This window comes from Artemia sp. Qi Xiang Cuo, chromosome 10 (assembly GCF_049724085.1).
Source record: "Artemia sp. Qi Xiang Cuo chromosome 10, ASM4972408v1, whole genome shotgun sequence".
Lineage (NCBI taxonomy): Eukaryota > Metazoa > Arthropoda > Branchiopoda > Anostraca > Artemiidae > Artemia > Artemia sp. Qi Xiang Cuo.
This window is the reverse complement of record NC_142803.1, coordinates 17,013,325-17,035,936: the sequence shown is the minus strand read 5'-3', so window position 1 is coordinate 17,035,936 and position 22,612 is coordinate 17,013,325. Positions and strand designations below refer to the sequence as shown.

Genomic DNA, 22,612 nt, shown 5'->3' with positions numbered 1-22,612 from the left:
ACCGTATGTGGAAATATGTTCTCTTTACTGGGGTGAACAGATGGTTACTATTGAAAGGACGAGGTGACGAGCATATTTTGGTCAATAATACAACTGGCTATAAAACTAATTTCCATTTTTTCAGATTTCAAGATTGACACATTTTAGCAAAAATGGCACATTTTTGAATGCTTAGGGAATACATTCATGGGCCAAATGTTGGTAACCCTGTGTCATCTAGTACATCAATCCGTTGTCATCTTAGCTGTTGCCCAAATGAAGCAGAAACATTAGCCTGAAAGAGTGTTTAATGAGCTTTGTAGCACCGACTGACCAGGTAGAAACATGATAGCATACAATTTTTCAGAGGTGCATTTGTCACCTTGAGTATAGAAAGGGGGGACAACTTAAAATTTTAAATGGCAATTCCTTTAAAATGCTACATATTCAGACTCTTAGATGAAAATAAGGTAGCTCTTAGTTGAATCCCTTTTTAGAGTTTCTGCTGCTACTACCACTAACAACTTACCGTAGTACAAAGCCATCAGAGACCGACACAGCTACGCATGCTTCTCCCTCATCCAAATCTATTCAAAGCCTCCCTCTTGACACCCTCCCAGGAGATTTTCATTCCCCTTAAATATTTCTTTATGACTTCCTCCCACCCCAATTGAGCCATATCTTACGGAGGCCAATAGAGTAATTGCCTCACCAAATCCTTCTAGCTGAGCTACTTAGCTCATGAATGAGACGCCAAGGTGAACAGCAGAAAAAACTAGTGGAACTTGGTTAAATAAGATATTGAACCTACTTGGGCTTCAGAAAGTTTGGTCACAGATGAACAACCCAATGGCTCTCACTTGCAATATAGCTGGCAGCAGACTCAACTACATGGCCAAAATAGGTCTTGAAGATCCTTGATGCCGGGCAAGGTGGAAACGCCTGATTCCTGCCCCAAGTACAAGTAAGTAAGTCCTCCCACCCCAACCACGGATGACATGCTCGTCATTTAGCCCTAGACGGTTGGACGAAGAGGATAATCTTTGACAATCTGTCATCCTTCATCGGCAGAATGTGCCTTATCCATTTCAACCTTTCTCTCATTATACCCCTAGAAAGCGGGATTGACCCACACTTTTCATACAGCCAACTTTTTGAAACACAGTCAGTAGGCCGGGTGTACCCAGAACAATCCGTAGGCAGTTTCTCTGGAAAAAAATCTAGCAAATCTTCGTCCGCTTTTCGGAGCGTCCATGCTTTAGAACCATATTTAACCACTGTCATAGCCGTAGCTTCCAATGTTCTAGTCTTGGTTTGCAGACTTATGCTCTTATTATTCAATCTTTTCTGAACTGTGAAGAAACACCATGAGCCTTGGCTATTCTATCTTTAATAGCTCCACCTTTTCCACCGTCTTTACTAATAATACTACCAAGGTAAGTGAAGCTGTCCACCTGATCAATCTTTTCGTTACACAAAATAACATTTTCATCTTTACTTATTCCTAGCCTTAGCGACCTAGTCTTCTTAACATTAATTTTCAAACCTATTCTAGCACCCTGAACTCGCAAGCCTTTAAGAGTTCATTCATTTTGCTCACACTTTCATCTAGGATGCTTAAATCATCAGCATAATCCAAGTCCAGGAGGCTTTTTCCTCCCCATTTGAATCCGTGTTTTCCCATTGCCTTTCCTGTGCTCGTTAAGACAAAGTCCATCAAAATGATCCACATAAAGGGGGATCGAACACAACCCTGCTTAACTCCATAATCTTCAGTAACTTATTTCTAACCTCAGAGCCACCATATTTAAGAAACTCATTTACCATCCCATCAGCACCTGGAGCCTTATTATTTTTTAATCCTTTTAGTACTGTTGCTAATTCCTCCTCCCAAAACAAATCTTCCTTCACATCCAAGGTATCACAAACTTTTTCATTTTCCTCTATATATTTTCCTGCAACTCTATCTCGGTTTAGTACATTCTCAAATTCTTCTGCCCATCTCTTTAGCTCTTTCTTTATAACTAATTGTCGCCTCGTTTCAATCTTTAACTGGGACAAGTCTGGATTGACTACTCCCTCTCAATTTATTAACATACCACTAAAACATTTTACTATTATGCCGTCTAGATGTATCTTCCATATTTATGGGAAGTTTATCCATGACCTCCACTTCACACCTCTTTGGTTCATATTTAAATACTTTCTCCACTTTTTTTAAATTCATTTTCGTTTTCATATGATCTATCAATCAGATAATTCTTGTACGAGCCCCTTCTCCTCTCTATTAAACATAAACCTTGTTTAATAATATTCCTTGCTGCGTTGCTAACTTTCTTCCCTAAGACACTATCAGCAACTTCAAATATTGTTTTCCTTAAATGATTCCATCCATCTTCTGCGTTGTCAAATTTTAAACTCTTAAGTTTAGTATTCAACTGTTCCTGGAAAGTTTCTCTCAAATTCTCATCCTGGAGTCTACCAACATAATAATTTCCCGGGACGTAGTTACCCTTTCAAAATCTCAGCTTCAAATTAACCCTACACACTACTAGATTGTGATCTTTACTTTTAACATCGATAACAATACTCCTATATACCCTAGTATTTTCTGTTGATCCCGCCAGTCTTCGGTTTGCAATAACACTAATCAATAAGGTTTGCTTTCTTGCCATTACATGAAGTCACAGACTTCATCACATGAAGTCTTACCATCACGTGAACACCACGTTAACTTACGGGCCATTTTATGACAAAACACTGTGTTGGTTATAACCAGATTTTTATAACTACAAAATTGCAGCAATCTCTAGCCATTACAGTTTTCTTTTCCTACACCAAATTTACATAGGCTAAGATACCATATATACCTATTTCTACCAATCTCGGCGTTAAAACTTCCTAATAAAAACACCATATTTCTACCTGGGACCCTGTCTATTTGCTCCTGTAACTGTAAGTAAAATTCCTCTAAGTCACTAGTATCCCCGTCAGTCGGTTCGGTTCTACAGGGACATATACTCCTATATCTGATACCCTGAACTTTTTAGTCTTAAACTGAGCGAATATTATTCTATTATCAATACCTTCTCAGCCTAAATAAAACTTAGCAGCTGCCTTATTCATAATGAGCACTACTCCCTGTCTATGTCCTTCCTGCCTGAGTAAATAAACTCTATATCAACTAATTTCATGTTTTCTACTCCTGGGTTCTGAAACTCCTAATAAGTTCAGTTCGAATCGTATGAATTCGTCAGTCCAAATGTTGATACGATAGTTATTTTTTAACGTTCCAAGTTTCAATTTTGATATTCTTTAAATCATTGAAATTATTTTGGACTCACGAAAGCAATGGTCCCGGCGCAGGATTTTGGTCCCGGCGCAGGATGGGGTCCAACACATCTTCTCAAGTCTACACCGAAGGGCTTAATCCAGTTTAGAATCGGATAGGAAGAAGTCCCTGGGACCTCCACTTGAATGGAGGCTTTGGGTAATCCTGGGCACATACTGGTCATAAGAGGGTTTTCAGTACTTGGTAATGCTCTTCTATCAATAAAAGTCGAGATCCTTCACAGACAATCTCAAGCCTATTACCCCCGATTCATTATATATTCATGCCTACAAATATTATACTACTACGGGAAGGCAGTCAATAGGAGATAAATTAGCTAGGAAGAGGTTTTCAGCCCGAAAACGCAGGCTAAAACAGACTATAATTACTAGCAGACATAATGTATTATCAGACTGTAATAGACTCTTAACTAGGCTATATTACTTATATTCCTAGGCTATAATTTCCTTGAGGGGCGGCACTCCTCAAGTGGGAATAGATCTGACCCCATGGTCCCCAGTCTTGCACGTACTTCGATCAACTCTGCTTTTAGTCTTGTACGAAATGTCCTGTACAGAAAACAGTAAAGAAATGTGTAGAGATACAAGAACCTAGCGTCTGATACAAAGCCCTAGTATCCTGACCCAGACCTAAAGAGATATCCTTAGTATCCTATATTGTGAAAGAAAATGTCAAACACATTTTTCATATAAAAGCCACCTTCCGAAAAAATAATCAGTATTAAAACGTGTTAGTTTATTTAAAAGTATCTACAATAGCGAGACAACTAGTATGACAGGGCTGAATTCCAAAAAGGGGCATCAATTGAGGAAAATTTAGGGGGATATTCTTAAAAATAAATAAAGGGGATTTTGTTTTTGTTGTTTCAATTTTTACAGTGAAAACACAAAAAGGAGATATTTTCAAAAAAAATACCTAAACAGGTATTTTTTTTAATTTAGGAAGCTGAAGAATGAATAAAAATAGGGAGTAATGCCCCCCCTTGCTCGTCCCACCAGTTGTTGCTTCTGGTCCCAAATTTACTCCAGAACTTACATTGAAAGAATACCAGATTTTAATTTGTGGAACGCCCATATACACTACCGTTGAGAATTCACTGTACAAGCACATGCAACGTGAACAGTTCGTGCTATGGAGAATAAGAAATTTGAATGATTTTAACTCCTTAATTCCATTTAACCCGTTGAAATCGAATAATAACTATTCATTATCATATCTCAAAACTTTCAAGGGTAGTTTGGGGTATAAAATTAAAAAAAAACTACTTATTTTTATTGTCGATTTGATATATTTTACATCCGTTTTTGTTTATCTCCCCCTCCACCACTATTTTCCCCATTTTTGTCTCTCCCCCTTCGTCTACAGGTGTCCATAAGGACTTTGTTGTCTTTTCCTAAGGACTACAGTGTAGGCTTGTCATCCTTCCCCTCAGGAGGGATGTTTTTATTACTTTTATAAATTTTATTTACATAATTATGGGTTAGATACTTTCAAAAAAGGGATAAAAAAAACTCACTAATAGTGCTAAAAAGATTCTCATTGTGATGAATTCTACTTGCCGACACTTTAAAGTCTGGAGTTGATCTTTCAAATGATTTCTATTTATACTATTTGTTATGCAACAAACAACTGATATCAACATTTCCACTAGAGATAATCTGAGTATTTGTTTTTCTAATAAAAACAAAGTCACCATGACGAGCCATCAATAGCAACCGGCGTGTGATCATAGTTCAAATTCATAATATAGTTCAAACTACTAGAATTTATAATACAGTTCAAATTCGAAATATGCATGTTTAATAAAGTAGTAAAAAAAAATAGCTACTACTAGCTAATTTTAAATTAAAATAAAAAATACATCATAGGTGCAGCCAAAGAGAATGATCGTAAAGCCAAGTCTCAGCCAAGGTAGGTCATTCAATTGGAGACTGACCTATTAAGTGTTGCTTTAAGAGTTGAAAGTGGTTGGAGGGTAACCAGCCCCCTCTCACGCCTTTTTTATCTACACACCTTACCAATTACCCCCTAAAGACATCTAATTAATATTTTGAAATAACCATTTTAATTTAAAATAGTCGAAAGTATTAGTAAATATACCTCCAGGGATAAGATAACCTGTAGCACTTTTGGGACAATGGTTGTAAATTATGAAAATTGCCCATTGTTCACATATAGGTTTTATTATAGGGTAAGGAGGGCTTGTTCGACTTTTGTTGTTCGAAAAGGCTAAGGGTATTATTATGAAACTTCTATGGGTGATGTTGAGCTATATCTTGAACGATATGTACCACCAAGTTGCAAACAGGGCGTAATTGCAATATTTTAGGAAAATATCCATTCTATACAAGTGAATGAGACATTGAACTTGCAATCAAGTGTCCTCTGGAACGTAGGCTCTAATCCTGATGTACCCAAAACCTGAGTCCTGGAATGGGGGGGATAAGGGGTGCGGCTCTGCAAACTCAGCCAGCTGGGGTGTTGAGAAAATGAATTTTGAGGCCTTAGCCCAATAGATTTGGGTCTATCCTCCAGAAATTATAAACAATGGATGCAGCGATAGCTGCGATCTAGTAAAGAGCGAATAAAGGCCCATAGTAACCAAAAATTTAAAAACATGTTTTGAAAAAAAACTGCTTTGTGAGAATCCAACAGAAAAACTGCAACACTAAAGACATAATTTTTGTAAATCATATTAACCACGCATTTAAGATTCGTTTAATGTCTTTCAATTTTCTAAAATCTCTGTATTTTTTAAACAATGGTATTCTTACCTTCAAATTCTAAAAGAAACCGAGCATAATGTACCCCCTGGACTCTTTGTTTGACAAAATACCGGATTTCTGTTGGGGGATCCTAAGAAAAATATTAAGTATAATATATGTATGTACAATTCTCTTTTTTAACAAAAACTTATGCGACTGTTTTAGTTTCGTTGCCCCGAAATATAAATATTTGCATAACGTTTATTGTTTATATTTTCAAAACTAAAAAACGAGCAAAATTTTATTTTAAAACAGACCGTTGTTTTAATAAAAGTAAAGAGCGAAAATGAAATTTAAAACGAACAAAAATTATTGTTGCACAGTCTATACAACACATTTCCGTAATATTGGTACAAATAAACTGACTTGTAATATTTCCCTAAAATTTTTAAATTCTGTAAAACTACCTCTTTACTGAAACCACAAAATATACGCAACAAAACAAGATTAGGAGCAGGAAATAAGTATTCTGCGCAAAGACTAGTTTATTACTCTCAATAGTCTTTCAGAGACTTGAGATCAGTAATATTTTATGCAGGGCTCCCACGGTGTCAATAAAGTTGATAAAGTTGCCCACAAATTTAATAAACAGTATTCCTTGCATAACTTTGTTGACTTTGTTGTTGTCGGAAAAAAGTTGAATTTTGTTAAATTACTCAAGAAAGTAAGGAAACTTTAGCCAGTTTCAGAAGACTTCTGAAAAATTTCAGATAAACCAAATACAAATAAGTATCTATATACATAATAGTATAACTTTTTAAATCTTTTAGTTAGTAAAAAAATGAGAGCTAGACTAAAAAATATTTTCATCTAAGCCTAACTAGTTAAAAGGAAATAAATGCTTATGAAGATGGTTTTCTTAGCTCTATGTCTGATTAATTCAGTTGTTTGCTATTAAAAATCTCTTTAAAGTGAAAAAGGTGAAATTGTTGTGCGCAATGACAATTCTTGTGAAATTCTTGTGCACAATGACAAATTTTATGGTGTGCAACTTCATGAAAAACTTCATTAACTTTGATAACACCATGAGAGCCCTGCTTTAGTTACCTCAATTCTCTCGAAACTTCAAGTAAGATAAGTTTTCAGAATTTTGCAAATTTAGGGAAATTTGTAACTGATTTAAATACAAAAATTGTCTTTAGAATCTCTTAAACAGATCTTCGGGATGTTCCATTGCCTGCTTGTGATAAAAAAAAGACACGTCAGTGCTTCCTATGCAAAAAAGTGATTGTCCCTGTTATTCGTGGTGGATGGCTGTAATTTGCCTGCATAGTGAGTTGACAATGGAAGTCCCAAGTCTGTACTTATTTATTTTTTATACAACGCAGTTTTTGAGGGGTTTTTGAGCTCTCTTTGGAAATTCCCATAAATTTGTTTTCAAAATAATATTTTACTATTAAAATCACTCGAAATAATAGTTAAAATTCCTTAATCAATTTTAAGTGGCATTTTTTTTCGGCACTTGTTCATTATATAAAACACACTCGAGAAGTGAAGTTTGGTGAATGCTAATGAAATATGATGAAAATACAATGCTTTAGTAACAAAATTATGAAAACTATCACAATCAATTGTGGAAGGGGGGCCCGCCCAGAGCGCGTAACCTAAAATAACCTAACCCAACCAAAATACCCAATAAATACTTAATTTGAAAAAAAATATAATGTGATTTCCCAACAAGCCGAAGGTTATTGTCTGGTATAGACAGCTTGAAAAACCAGGCATTCGCAATACAAGTTCTCGAGTGTGTTTTCTATTTTAGACAAGTACCATTTTTTCCCACAAGAAGGTTTCTTTTAAATACGCTTCAAAGTTTTTCGTTTCTATGGGCCATAATTGTTGCAAGGTACCACGTATGACAAGGGAAGCTGAGGGGAGGCTAGAACCCGTCAAAGTAACAATAAACGAATGAAGGATAAGATAGATAAGATGAGTATTTCTTATGTTGATAACAAATAAGTCACCGTGACAAGCAAATAATAGCAAACCGCGTTTGATCAAAGTTCAGCTTCATAATAAAAAGTTATTTACTTAAGTAGTTACATAAAGCAATTGCGATTAGCTCCAATTCTGATTTTCGATAATCAATCTTGACCCAAATTCTGATAATAAATATGTTTCTATGCAAAGCACCTTTTCGTAATGTTTTTAATGGTCATTATATGCAAATCATGGAAGCTACATTGATGACAATGGTCATCACTTTCGCTCAGAAACAGCGGACGCGGGCGCTCCGAAACACGGAAGAAGACATGTTATAATGACCAGAGGAATTATCTAAGGGTTCTTCTGTATATCCTTCCGACCACAGTATAAAGAATATAGCAGTAAGTTCACCGCAGATAGTTTCTGGCTCTTCATTCTCGGTTCGAACAAACAGCTCCTCCCCCTTCTTCTTGCATTAGCGCTACAAGCAGCTCCTCTCGTTTGATCTGCCATCAGCGGTCCAATTACCCTGTAACACGTATTTTGGCAGAAACTTTCTCAAAATGCCTTTGAAACCAACTTGAGACTTCGAAACCTACTTTTAATTCCTAAAAACATCTAATAATAAGTAGAACCCTATCAGGAGGTCCGACGATTCACCCCTGCTGCCACCTACAACCTTTTTTAACATCATATATGAGCACGAGAACCACGTGGTTTATGGTTTTTGTCAATGAGAATGAAAAAACAGGAATTTTGTCACATTTATGTATGTTTTCTTGGATGGTTATGTGTGTTGGTCGATTTATTTGATGTTTTTCATGGTTGTTTAATGGTTTTTGTCAGTGAGAATTTGAAAAACAGGAACTTTGTCAAATTTATGGATGTCATCAGCAATTCATGTCTGTTATATGGTTTTTTCACTGAGAATGAAAAACAGGAATTTTCTCACTTGGAAAAACAGAAATTTTCTGACATTTATGGTTGTTTTCTTGGATGGTTATGTGTGTTGATCAATTTATTTGGTGTTTTTCACGGATGTCAACATAAATTTATGGATGTTTATGGTTTTTGTCAATGAGAATTTGAAAAACAGGAACTGTCTCACATTTATGTCTGTTTTCATGGATGGTTATGTGTGTTGTTCGATTTATTTGATGTTTTTCATGTCTGTTATATGGATGATTTATGTCTGTTCGTTGTCAGTGAGAATGGACATGCTCGACGCGAATGCTATGAGATTGTTTGGATAACCTAACCTGAGAACTTGATTTACATAATCGGTTGGGGAAATTATTGATTCACGAAGGGGAGAATTAAGAAACATTAAGGCTTCTTTAATCTTAGGTCTGAGGGATAAAAGTTCTTTAGGTCAGAGAGAAAAATTAATATTCTATTTTTAAATAGGGCTTCATTGATCTTTATTGTCAGGAATTATAATTTACATCAATTGTTATATTGTAATTATGAGGTAGTCTAAATAGATAGAAATTCTATTTTTAAATACGGCTTCACGGAGCTTTAAGTCGGAGAGATAAATTGATATTCTAACGAAACCCTAATAGTTTAGCTAGGAAAATTTATGAGATGAAGAGATTAACGTAGGAAAGGGTTTCATAGAAATTTGAAATGCGTTAGCGCAGAGATGCCATACAAAAGGAACAAGCTGAAATTACGTTTAGGGATTATTTGAGCAAAACCGTTTTATCCATTTTATGGGATTATTTGGGCGAGACAGTTAGAGACATTTTGAAAGAAGATTTTAGGAAAGGTTTTAGAAGAGAATTTGAGGGTGAAACTCTGTGGTCGTTATAATACACAAGTTCCATTTGAACAGTGTTGTGAGGTCCACTACCCCAACCCCACATTTTCTGGATTTTTCAAAGTTCATTTTGAATTTCCTTCGTTGAAATGCAAGAGTTGAAATATTTCAGTAGTGTTTGGTTGTGGTTTACCGTATCACAGTTACATTTTCTTGATTTTTCAAAGTTCATTTCGAATTTCTTTCGTTGAAATGCAAGAGTTGGAATATTTCAGTAGTGTTTTGTTGTGGTTTACCTTATCACTGTTACATTTACATGATTTTTCATAGTTCATTGTGAATTTCTTTCATTGAAATTCAGGAGTTGGAATATTTCAGTAGTGTTTGGCTTTTGTTTAACTTGTCACAGTTACATCTTCTTGATTTTTCAAAGTTCATTTTGAATTTCTTTCATTTAAATGCAAGAGTTGGAATATTTCAGTAGTGTTTGGTTGTGGTTTACCTTGTCACAGTTACATCTCGTTGATTTTTGAAAGTTCATTTTGAATTTCTTTCGTTGAAATGAAAGAGTTGGAATATTTCCGTAGTGTTCTGTTGTAGATTACCTTGTCACTGGTACATTACATTTATATTTCATCCTTCATTTTTAATTTATTTTGCTTAAATGCAAGAGCTGTAATATTTCAGTAGTGTTTGGTTGTGTTTTAAATTGTCAAACTTACAGTATCTTTATTTTTAAAAGTTTATTTTGAATTTCTTTCGTTGAAATGCAAGAGTTGGAATATTTCAGTAGTGTTTCGTTGTGGTTTACCTTGTCACAGTTACATTTTAACGTATATCAACGATGGAATATTTCAGTAGGGTTTGGTTGTGGTTTACCGTGTCACAGTTACATTTTCTTGATTTTTCAAAGTTTATTTTGAATTTTTTTATTTGAAATGCATGAGTTGGAATATTTCAGTAGTGTTTGGTTGTGGTTTACCGTGTCACAGTTACATTATCTAGATTTTTCAAAGTTTATTTTGAATTTCTGTCATTGAAAAGAAAGAGTTGGAATATTTCAGTAGTGTTTGGTTGTGGTTAACCTTGTCACAGTTACATTTTCTTGATTTTTCAAAGTTCATTTTGAACTTCTTTCGTTGAAATGCAAGAGTTGGAATATTTCAGTAGTGTTTCGTTGTGGTTTATCTTGTCACAGTTACATTTTTATTAATTTTTCAAACTTCATTTTGAATTTCTTTCGTTGAAATGAAAGAGTTGGAATATTTCTTTTGTGTTTCGTTGTGGTTTAACTTGTCACAGTTACATTTTCTGGTTTTTTCAAAGTTAATCTTGAATTTCTTTCTTTGAAATTAAAGAGTTGGAATATTCAAGTAGTGTTTGGTTGTGTTTCACCTTGTCAAACCTACATTTTATGGATTTTTCAAAGTTTATTTTGAATTTTTTTTCATTTAAATGGAAGAGTTGGACTATTTAAGTACATTTTACTTATTTTCAAAATCTAATTTTTAATTTATTTAATTGAAATGCAAGAGTTGGAATATTTCAGTAGTGTTTTGTTGTGGTTAACCGTATCACATTTATATTTTCTTGATTTTTTTAAGTCTATTTTGAATTTTTTTCCTTTAAATGCGAGAGTTGGAATATTTCAGTCGGGGTTGAGTGTGGTTTACCTTGTCAGTGATAAATTCTCTTTATATTTCAAAGTTCATTTATAATTTATGTCGGTGAAATGCAAGAGTTGTAATATTTCAGTACTGTGTTGTTGTGGTTCACCTTGTCACAGTTACATTCTCTTGATTTTTCAAAGTTCATTTTGAAATTCTTTCGTTGAAATGCAAGAGTTGGATTATTTCAGTAGTTTTTGGTTGTGGTTTACCTTATCGTGGTTACATTTTTTTTATTTTTCAAAGTTCATTTTTAATTTCTCTCGTTGAAATGCAAGAGTTGGAATATGTCAGTTGTGTTTAGGTGTGGTTTACCTTGTCACATTTACATTTTCTTGATTTTTCAAAGTTACTCTTGAATTTATGTCATTGAAATGCAAGAGTTGGAATATTTCAGTAGTGTTTTGTTTTGGTCTACCTTTTCACTGTTACATTTTCCTGATTTTTCAAAGTTCATTTTGAATTTCTTTCATTGAAATGCAAGAGTTGGAATAATTAAGTAGTGTTTGTTTGTGGTTTACCTTGTCACAGTTACATTATCTTTATTTTTCAAAGTTCATTTTGAATTTATTTCATTGAAAAGCAAGAGTTGGAATATTTCAGTAGTGTTTTGTTGTGGTTTATCCTGTCAGAGTTACATTTTCTTAATTTTTCAAAGTTCATCTTGTATTTCATTTATTTCAATGAAAGAGTTGGAATATTTCAGTTGTTTTTTGTTGTGGTTTACCTTGTCACAGTTACATTTTCTTGATTTTTCAAAGTTGATTTCGAATTTCAGTCGTTGAAATGCAACAGTTGGAATATATCCAATGCGTTTGACTCTGATGCACATGGAAACTCTTACTTGCTCTTGATTTTTCATAGTCCTTTGTGAATTTTCCCATAAAGCCAACCATAAGTTGAACCATTTAAGTTGTGTCTGGAAGTGGTTTATAGTATAACACTTAAGTATTCCCGATTTTTAATTTCTTTTCTAGAATTTTTTTCTTTGTAATTTAAGAGATGGAATATTTCAGTAGTGTTTGTTTGTGGTTTACCTTGTCACAGTTACATTTTCTTGATTTTTCAACGTTTATTTTGAATTTATTTCTTTTCAATGAAATAGTTTGAATATTTTATTTTTGTTTGGTTGTGGTGTACATTGTCAGAGTTACATTATCTTGATTTTTAAAAGTTTATTTTGAATTTCTTTCGTTGCAATGCAAGACTTGGAATATTACAGTTGTGTTTGGTTGTGGTTATTCTGGTCACAGTTACATTTTCTTGATTTTTAAAAGTTCATTTTGAAATTCTTTCGTTGAAAAGCAAGAGTTGGAATATTTCAGTAGTGTTTCGTTGTGGTTTACATTGTCACAGTTACATTTTTCTTAATTTTTCTAAGTTCATTTTGAATTTCTTTCGTTGAAATGCAAGAGTCGGAATATTTCAGTTGTGTTTCGTATTGGTTTACGTTGACACAGTTACATTCTCTTGATTTTTCAATGTTCATTTTGAATTTTTTTCATTGAAATGCAAGAGTTGGAATATTTCAGTAGTGTTTGGTTGTGGTTTACCTTGTCACAGTTACATTTTCTTGATTTTTCAAAGTTCATTTTGAATTTCTTTCGTTGAAATGCAAGAGTTGGAATATTTCAGTAGTGTTTGGTTGTGGTTTACCTTGTCACAGTTACATTTTCTTGATTTTTCAAAGTTCATTTTGAATTTCTTTCGTTGAAATGCAAGAGTTGGAATATTTCAGTAGTGTTTGGTTGTGGTTTACCTTGTCACAGTTACATTTTCTTGATTTTTCAAAGTTCATTTTGAATTTCTTTCGTTGAAATGCAAGAGTTGGAATATTTCAGTAGTGTTTGGTTGTGGTTTACCTTGTCACAGTTACATTTTCTTGATTTTTCAAAGTTCATTTTGAATTTCTTTCGTTGAAATGCAAGAGTTGGAATATTTCAGTAGTGTTTGGTTGTGGTTTACCTTGTCACAGTTACATTTTCTTGATTTTTCAAAGTTCATTTTGAATTTCTTTCGTTGAAATGCAAGAGTTGGAATATTTCAGTAGTGTTTGGTTGTGGTTTACCTTGGCAGAGTTACATTTTCTTGATTTTTCAAAGTTCATTCTGAATTTCTTCGTTGAAATCCAGAGTTGGAATATTTCAGTAGTGTTTGGTCGTGGTTTACCTTTTCAAAGTTACATTTTCTTGATTTTTCAAAGTTCATTTTGAATTTCTTTCTTTGAAATGCAATAGTTGTAATATTTCATTAGTGTTTTTTTGTGGTTTAACTTGTCACAGTTACATCCTCATGATTTTTAATAGTTCATTTTGAGTTTATTTCATTGAAATGCAAGAGTTGGAATATTTCAGTAGTGTTTGTTTGTAATTTACCTTGTCACACTTACATTTTCGTATTTTTTCAAAGTTCATTTTGAATTTCTTTCTTTGAAATGAAAGAGTTGGAATATTTCAGTAGTGTTTCGTTGTGGTTTACCTTGTCATAGATAATTTTTCTTGATTTTTCAAAGTTCGAGTTGAGTTTCTTTCGTTGAAATGCAAGAGTGGGACTAGTTGAGGTGGTTTTTTGCGTTTTTTAGTGTGTAGCAGGTACATAGTCAGGATTGTGCAAAGTTCATAATGTTTTTCCTTCTTTGAAATGCATGAGTTGGAATATTTCACGAGTGTACGATTGTGATTCACATTGTCACAGTTACATCTTATTGATTTTACAAAGTTTATTTTGAATTAAATATATTGAATTGCAAGAGCTGGAATATTTCAGTAGTGTATGGTTGTGGTTTATCTTGTCACACTTAGTTTTTCTTGATTTTTCGTACTTTAATTTGTATTTCATATATTGATCTTCAATTGATGGAATATGTCACAAACGTTTGGTTGCGGTTTACCCTGTCACAGTTACATTTTCTTGATTTGTCAAAGTTCATTTCATATTTCTTATATTGAATTGCAAGAGTTGGAATATTTAACTAGTGTTTTGTTGCGGTTTACCTTGTCACAGTTACATTTTCTTGATTTTTCAAAGTTCATTTTGAATTTCTTTCGTTGAAATGCAAGAGTTGGAATATTTCAGTAGTGTTTGGTTGTGGTTTACCTTGTCACAGTTACATTTTCTTGATTTTTCAAAGTTCATTTTGAATTTCTTTCGTTGAAATGCAAGAGTTGGAATATTTCAGTAGTGTTTGGTTGTGGTTTACCTTGTCACAGTTACATTTTCTTGATTTTTCAAAGTTCATTTTGAATTTCTTTCGTTGAAATGCAAGAGTTGGAATATTTCAGTAGTGTATGGTCGTGGTTTACCTTGTCACAGTTACATTTTCTTGATTTTTCAAAGTTCATTTTGAATTTCTTTCATTGAAAAGCAAGAGTTGGAATATTTCAGTAGTGTTTGGTTGTGGTTTACCTTGTCAGAGTTACATTTTCTTGATTTTTCAAAGTTCATTTTGAATTTCTTTCGTTGAAATGCAAGAGTTGGAATATTTCAGTAGTGTTTGGTTGTGGTTTACCTTGTCACAGTTACATTTTCTTGATTTTTCAAAGTTCATTTTGAATTTCTTTCGTTGAAATGCAAGAGTTGGAATATTTCAGTAGTGTTTGGTTGTGGTTTACCTTGTCACAGTTACATTTTCTTGATTTTTCAAAGTTCATTTTGAATTTCTTTCGTTGAAATGCAAGAGTTGGAATATTTCAGTAGTGTTTGGTTGTGGTTTACCTTGTCACAGTTACATTTTCTTGATTTTTCAAAGTTCATTTTGAATTTCTTTCGTTGAAATGCAAGAGTTGGAATATTTCAGTAGTGTTTGGTTGTGGTTTACCTTGTCACAGTTACATTTTCTTGATTTTTCAAAGCTCATTTGATTTGCTATTGCGTAAGAGTTTTAGGTTGTCTATCTCAGATGTGAATGCTTAGGGAATACATAGCCAAAGTTTATTTTTCTTGTATTTCCTAATCACATTTTGATTATGTATCGTTGTTATGCTAGAGTTTGAAGCGTTATTAATTTTTCAGTCATTTTTTTACGTGTCACAGTATATTTTTATTGATTTTTAATACCTAAGTGTGAATTTTTTTTCATTGAAGTGCAAGAGTTGGAATATTTTAGTTGTGTTTGGTCGTGGTTTATATTATCAAAGTAACATTTTCTTGATTTTTCAATGATCAATTCGGATATCTGTCATTTTAATTAAATAGTTGTTCTATTTAAGTAGTGTTTGGTTATGGTTTACATTGTCACAGATACATTTTCTTGATTTTTCCTAGTTCATTTCGAATTACTTTCATTGAAAAGAAAGAGTTGGAATATTTCAGTAGTGCCTGGTTGTGGTTTACCTTGTCACAGTTACATTCTCTTGATTTTTCAAAGTTGATTTTGAATTTCTTTCGTTGAAATGCAAGAGTTGGAATATTACAGTAGTGTTTTGTTGTGGTTTACTGTGTCACAGTTACATTTTCTTGATTTTTCAAAGTTCATTTTGACTTTCTTTCGGTGAAATGCAAGAGTTGGAATATTTCATTAGTGTTTGGTTGTGGTTAACCTTGTCACAGTTACATTTTCTTGATTTTTCAAAGTTCATTTTGAATTTCTTTCGTTGAAATGCAAGAGTTGGAATATTTCAGTAGTGTTTGGTTGTGGTTTACCTTGTCATGGATACATTTTCTTGATTTTTCAAAGTTCATTTTGATTTTTTTTCATTGAAATGCAAGAGTTGGAATATATCAGTTGTGTTTCGTTGCGGTTTAACGTGTCACAGTTAAATTTTCTTTATTTTTCAAAGTTTATTTTGAATTTTTTTCGTTGAAATGCAAGAGTTGGAATATTTCAGTAGCGTTTGGTTGTGGTTTACCTTGTCACAGTTACATTTTCTTGATTTTTCAAAGTTCATTTTGAACTTCATTCGTTGAAATGCAAGAGTTGGAATATTTCAGTAGTGTTGTGTTGTGGTTTACCTTGTCACTGTTACATTTTCTTAAATTTTCAAAGTTAATCTTGAATTTCTATCTTTGAAATGAAATATAATTAATATATAATATTTTTTTATATTTTTTTTAAAGTTTAAAATTTACATTATCATGACTTTTAAAAGTTCATTTCGAATTTCTTTCATTGAAATGCAAGAGTTGGATTATTTCAGTAGTGTTTTGTTGTGGTTTACCATGTCAAAGTTTCATTTTCTTGAATTGTCAAAGTCTATAGCGGGATTAAATGATTGCTCGGCTATATTTGTATTTAGTAAGAAGGTATACGTCGTGGATTAACTTTTGACAGGTAAATTTACTTGTTATTTCATTGTACGTATCGAAATTCTATCATTGTTACGAAAGAGTTTTTTCATGTTACTAGTGTTCGTCGTGGTTTACCTTGTCACAGTTACATTTTTTTGATTTTTCAAAGTTCATTTTGAATTTCTTTCGTTGAAATGCAAGAGTTGAAATATTTCAGTAGTGTTTGGTTGTGGTTTACCTTGTCACAGTTACATTTTCTTGATTTTCAAAGTTTATTTTGAATTTTTTCGTTGAAATGCAAGAGTTGAAATATTTCAGTAGTGTGTTGTTTAACTTGTCACAGTTACATTTTCTTGATTTTTCAAAGTTCATTTTGAATTTCTTTTGTTGAAATGCAAGAGTTGGAATATTTCAGTAGTGTTTAGTTGTGGTTATCCTTGTCACAGTCACATTCTCTTTATTTTTCAAAGTTCATTCTGAAATTCTTTCTTTGAAATGCACGAGTTGGATTATATCAGTAGTTTTTTGTAGTGGTAAACCGTTTCACAGTTACATCATCGTTATTTTTAAAAGTTCATTTTGAATTTCTTTCGTTGAAATGTAAGAGTTGGAATATTTCAGTTGCGTTTCGTTGTGGTTTACCGTGTCACAGTTACATTTTAGTGATTTTTAAAAGTTCATTTTGAATTTCTTTCGTTGAAATGCAAGAGTTTGAATATTTCAGTAGTGTTTGGTTGTGGTTTACCTTGTCACAGTTACATTTTCTTGATTTTCAAAGTTCATTGTGAATTTCTTTCCCTGAAAAGCATGAGTTGTAATATTTCAAGTGTTTACTTGTGGTTGACCTTGTCAGAGTTATTTTTGCTTGATTTTTAAAAGTTCATCTGAATTTCTTTCATTGAAAAGTATGAGTTGAAATATTTCAGTGGTGTTTGGATGTGGTTTACATTGTCACAGTGACATTTTCATGATTTTTAAAATTTTATTTTGAATTTCTTTCTTTGAAATGCAAGAGTTGGAATATTTCAGTAGTGTTTGGTTGTGGTTTTACCATGTCACAGTTACATCTTCTTGATTTTCAAAGTTCATTTTGAATTTCTTTCATTGAAATGCAGGAGTTGGAATATTTCAGTAGTGTTTGGTTGTGGTTTACCTTGTCACAGTTACATTTTCCTGATTTTTCAAAGTTTATTTTGAATTTTTTTCATTGAAAAGCAAGAGGTGGAATCTTTCCGGAGCGTTTGGTTATTTTTTACCTTGTCAGAGTTAAAATTTCATGATTTTTAAAATTTCATTTCGATTTTATTTCGTTGAAATTCAAGATTTGGAGTATTTCAGTAGTGTATGGTCGTGTTTTACCATGACACAGTTACATTTTCTTGATTTTTCAAAGTTCATTTTGAATTTCTTTCGTTGAAATGCAAGAGTTGGAATATTTCAGTAGTGTTTGGTTGTGGTTTACCTTGTCACAGTTACATTTTCTTGATTTTTCAAAGTTCATTTTGAATTTCTTTCGTTGAAATGCAAGAGTTGGAATATTTCAGTAGTTTTTGGTTGTGGTTGATCGTGTCAGAGTTACTCTTTCTTAAATTTTCCACGAATACTTTGAACTTCTCTTGTTGCAAAGCAAGAGTTGCATTATTTCTGTAGTTTTTGGCTGTAGCGCACCTTGTCACAGTTACACTTTATGGATTTTTCAAAGTTCATTTGAATTTCTTTCGTTTATTAGAAAGAGTTGGACTACTTCAGTAGTGTTTGCTTCTGGTTTACCTTGTCACAGTTACATTTGCTTGATTTTTCAAAGTTTATCTGAAGTTATATCATTGAAATGCAAGAGTTGGAATATTTCAGTAGTGTTGGGATGTGGTTTAAATTATCACAGTGACATTCTCATGATTTTTCAATGTTCAGTATGAATTTCTTTAATTGTAATTCAAGAATTGGAATATTTCAATCGCGTTTCGTTATGGTTTGCCGTGTCACATTTACATTTTCTTGAGTGTTCAAAGTTTATTTTGAATTTCTTTCATTGAAACGCAAGAGCTGGAACATTTTAAAAGTATATTGGGGTAGTATCCATTTTCACAGATACTTGTTCATGATTCTTCAATGCTAATTTTGAATTTCTTTCGTTGAAATGCAAGAGTTGGAATATTTCAGTAGTGTTTGGTTGTGGTTTACCTTGTCACAGTTACATTTTCTTGATTTTTCAAAGTTCATTTTTAATTTCTTTCGTTGAAATGCAAGAGTTAGAATATTTCAGTAGTGTTTGGTTGTGGTTTACCTTGTCACAGTTACATTGTCTTAATTTTTCAAAGTTCATTTTGAATTTCTCTCGTTGCAATGCAAGAGTTGGAATATTTCAGTAGTGTTTCGTTGTGGTTTACCTTGTCATAGTTACATTTTCTTGATTTTTCAAAGTTAATTTTGAATTTTTTTCCTAGAAATTCAAGAGTTGGAAAATTTCATTAGTGTTTGGTTGTGGTTTACCTTGTCACAGTTACATTACCTTGATTTTTAAAAGTTCATTTTGAAATTCTATCGTTGAAATGCAAGAGTTGAAATGTTTCAGAAGTGTTTGGTTGTTGTTTACCTTGTCACACTTACATTTTCTTGATTTTTCAAAGATCATTTTAAATTTCTTTCGTTGAAATGCAAGAGTTGGAATATTTCATTAGTGTTTTGTTATGGTTTATCTTGTCACAGTTACATTTTCTTGAGTTTTCCAGGATCATTTTGGATTTCTTTAGTTGAAATGCTAGAGTAGAACTTTTTCAGTAGTGTTTGGTTGTGGTTTACCTTGTCAAAGTTACATTCTCTTATTGTTACACAGATCATTTTGAATTTCGGTCGTTGAACTGCAAGTGTTGTAATATTTCAGGAGTGTTTGGTTGTGGTGTACCTTGTCACAGTTACATTTTCTTGATTTTTCAACGTTCATTTTGAATTTCTTTCGTTGAAAAGCAAGTGTTGGGATATTTCAGAAGTGTTTGGTTGTGGTTTACCTTGTCACAGTTACATTTTCTTGATTTTCAAATTTCATTTTTTATTTATTTAGTTGTAATGCAAGAAATTGAATATTTCACAAGTGTTTGGTAGGGGTCTACCTTGTCACAATGACATTTTATTGATTCTTCAAAGCTCATTTTTAATTTTATTCGTTGAAATGTATGAGTTGGAGTATTTCACTAATGTTTGATTGTGGATTAACTTGGCATAGTTACATTTTCTTGATTTTTCAAAGTTCATTTTGAATTTATTTCATTGGAATATGTTTGGTCGTGCTTTACATTGACACAGTTAAATTTCTTGATTTTTGTTAGGTTAGGTTAGGTTAGGCTAGATCAAGTTAGATTAGGTTAAGTTAGGTTAGGTTAGGTTAGCCTACATACGCGCGTACGTAGGCTAGCTAGCTAACCTAATAACCTAATCTAACATGCTAACATACAAAATCAAGAAAATGTAACTGTGACAAGGTAAACCACGACAAAACACTACTGAAATATTCCAACTTGCATTTCAATGAAAGAAATTCAAAATGAACTTTGAAAAATCAAGAAAATGTAACTGTGACAAGGTAAACCATAACCAAACACACTACTGAAATATTTCAACTCTTGTATTTCAACGAAAGAAATTCAAAATGAACTTTGAAAAATCAAGAAAATGTAACTGTGACAAGGTAAACCACAACCAAACACTACTGAAATATTCCAACTCTTGCATTTCAACGAAAGAAATTCAAAATGAACATTGAAGAATCAAGAAAATGTAACTGTAACAAGGTAAACCACAACCAAACACTACTGAAATATTCCAACTCTTGCATTTCAGCGTAAGAAATTCAAAATGAACTTTGAACAATCAAGAAAATGTAACTGAGACGTTGTAAACCACAACCAAACACTAGTGAAATATTCTAGCTCTTGCATTTCAGCGAAAGAAGTTCGAAATGAACTTTTAAAAATTAATAAAATGTAACTTCTAATTTGTAAAACAGTAAAACACACTTGTTAAATAGTAATTCTATTTCTTTTATATAAAAGAAAATCGATTTGAGCATAGAAAAATCAAAAAAATGTAACTTTGACAAGGTAAACCACATTCAAACGCTACTGAAATATTCCATCTCTTGCATTTCAATGAAAGAAATTCAAAATGAACTTTGAAAAATCAAGAAAATGTAACTGTGACAAGGTAAAGCGCGACCAAACACTATTGAAATATTACAACTCTTGCATTTCAAGGAAAGAAATTCAAAATTAACTATGAATAATCAAGAAAATGTAACAGTGACAAGGTAAAACACTAACGAAATCAAATCAACTATTACAACTCTTGCATTTCAATGTCCTAGAATAGAAATGAACTTTGAAAAATCAAGAAAATGTAACTGTGACAAGGTAAACCACATCCAGACACGAATGAAATAGTCCAACTATATAATTACAACGAAATAAATTAAAAATGTTAATCGAAAAATCAATAGAATGTGACTGTTGCTATGTCGACCACAACGAAACACAACATAATTATTCAATATATAGCATTTCAGTGGGAGAAATTCAAAATGAACTTTGTAAAAACAAGAGAATGTCAGTCAGTTTATGAGAACAATAACCAAACACAACTGAAATATTAAAAAACTAGATTAGCAATGAAAGAAATTCAAAATGAACTTTGAAAAATCAAGAAAATGTAACTGTGACAAGGTAAACCACAACCAAACACTACTGAAATATTCCAACTCTTTAATTTCAACGAAAAAAATTCAAAATAAACTTTGAAAAATCAAGAAAATGTAACCGTGACAAGGTAAACCACAACCAAACACTACTGAAATATTCCAACTCTTGCATTTCAACGAAAGAAATTCAAAATGAACTTTGAAAAATCAAGAAAATGTAACTGTGACAAGGTAAACCACAACCAAACACTACTGAAATATTCCAACTCTTGCATTTCAACGAAAGAAATTCAAAATGAACTTTGAAAAATCAAGAAAATGTAACTGTGACAAGGTAAACCACAACCAAACACTACTGAAATATTCCAACTCTTGCATTTCAACGAAAGAAATTCAAAATGAACTTTGAAAAATCAAGAAAATGTAACTGTGACAAGGTAAACCACAACCAAACACTACTGAAATATTCCAACTCTTGCATTTCAACGAAAGAAATTCAAAATGAACTTTGAAAAATCAAGAAAATGTAACTGTGACAAGGTAAACCACAACCAAACACTACTGAAATATTCCAACTCTTGCATTTCAACGAAAGAAATTCAAAATGAACTTTGAAAAATCAAGAAAATGTAACTGTGACAATTTAAACCATCATCCAACATTACTGAAATATTCCAACTCTTGCATTTCAACGACTGAAATTCAAAAATAACTTTGAAGAATCATTAGAATGTAAGTGTGACAAGGTGAACCATAAACAAACACTACAGAAATATTCCAACAAAACCAAAAAAACTAAAGAAATTAAAAATGAAAATTGAAAAATCAAGAAAATGTAACTTTTACAAGGTAAACCACAACCAAACACTACTGAAATATTCCAACTCTTGCATTTCAACGAAAGAAATTCAAAATGAACTTTGAATAATCAAGAAATTGTAACTGTGACATGTTAATGCACAACCAAACACTACTGAAATATTCCAACACTTGCTTTTCAACCAAAAAAATTGAAAATGAACTGTAAAAAATCAGTGAACTATACCTTTGACGATTGAAACAACCCCCAAACACTACTGAAATATTCTAACTCTTGCATTTCAACGAAAAAAATTCAAAATGAACTTTGAAAAATCAGGAAAATTTAACTGCGACAAGTTGAACCGTTACAAAACACTAGTGAAATATAGCACCTATTTCATTTCATCGAATGAAATTCAAATGAACTGTGTAATTTAAAGAATTTGT

General features: G+C 32.4%; 1 protein-coding gene across 1 annotated transcript in view; it reads right to left on the bottom strand.

Annotated features, from left to right (window-relative positions):
* Nucleotides 1-4,926, bottom strand: part of LOC148947521 (heme-binding protein 2-like) — a 34,838-nt gene extending 29,912 nt beyond the window's left edge. Inside the window, exon 1 of the mRNA XM_089096131.1 lies at nt 4,848-4,926. Within this exon, the coding sequence (XP_088952257.1) occupies nt 4,848-4,871 (24 nt within the window). The 5' untranslated portion in view covers nt 4,872-4,926. The remainder of the gene's footprint in view (nt 1-4,847) is intronic.
* Nucleotides 4,927-22,612: the final 17,686 nt, after the last annotated feature.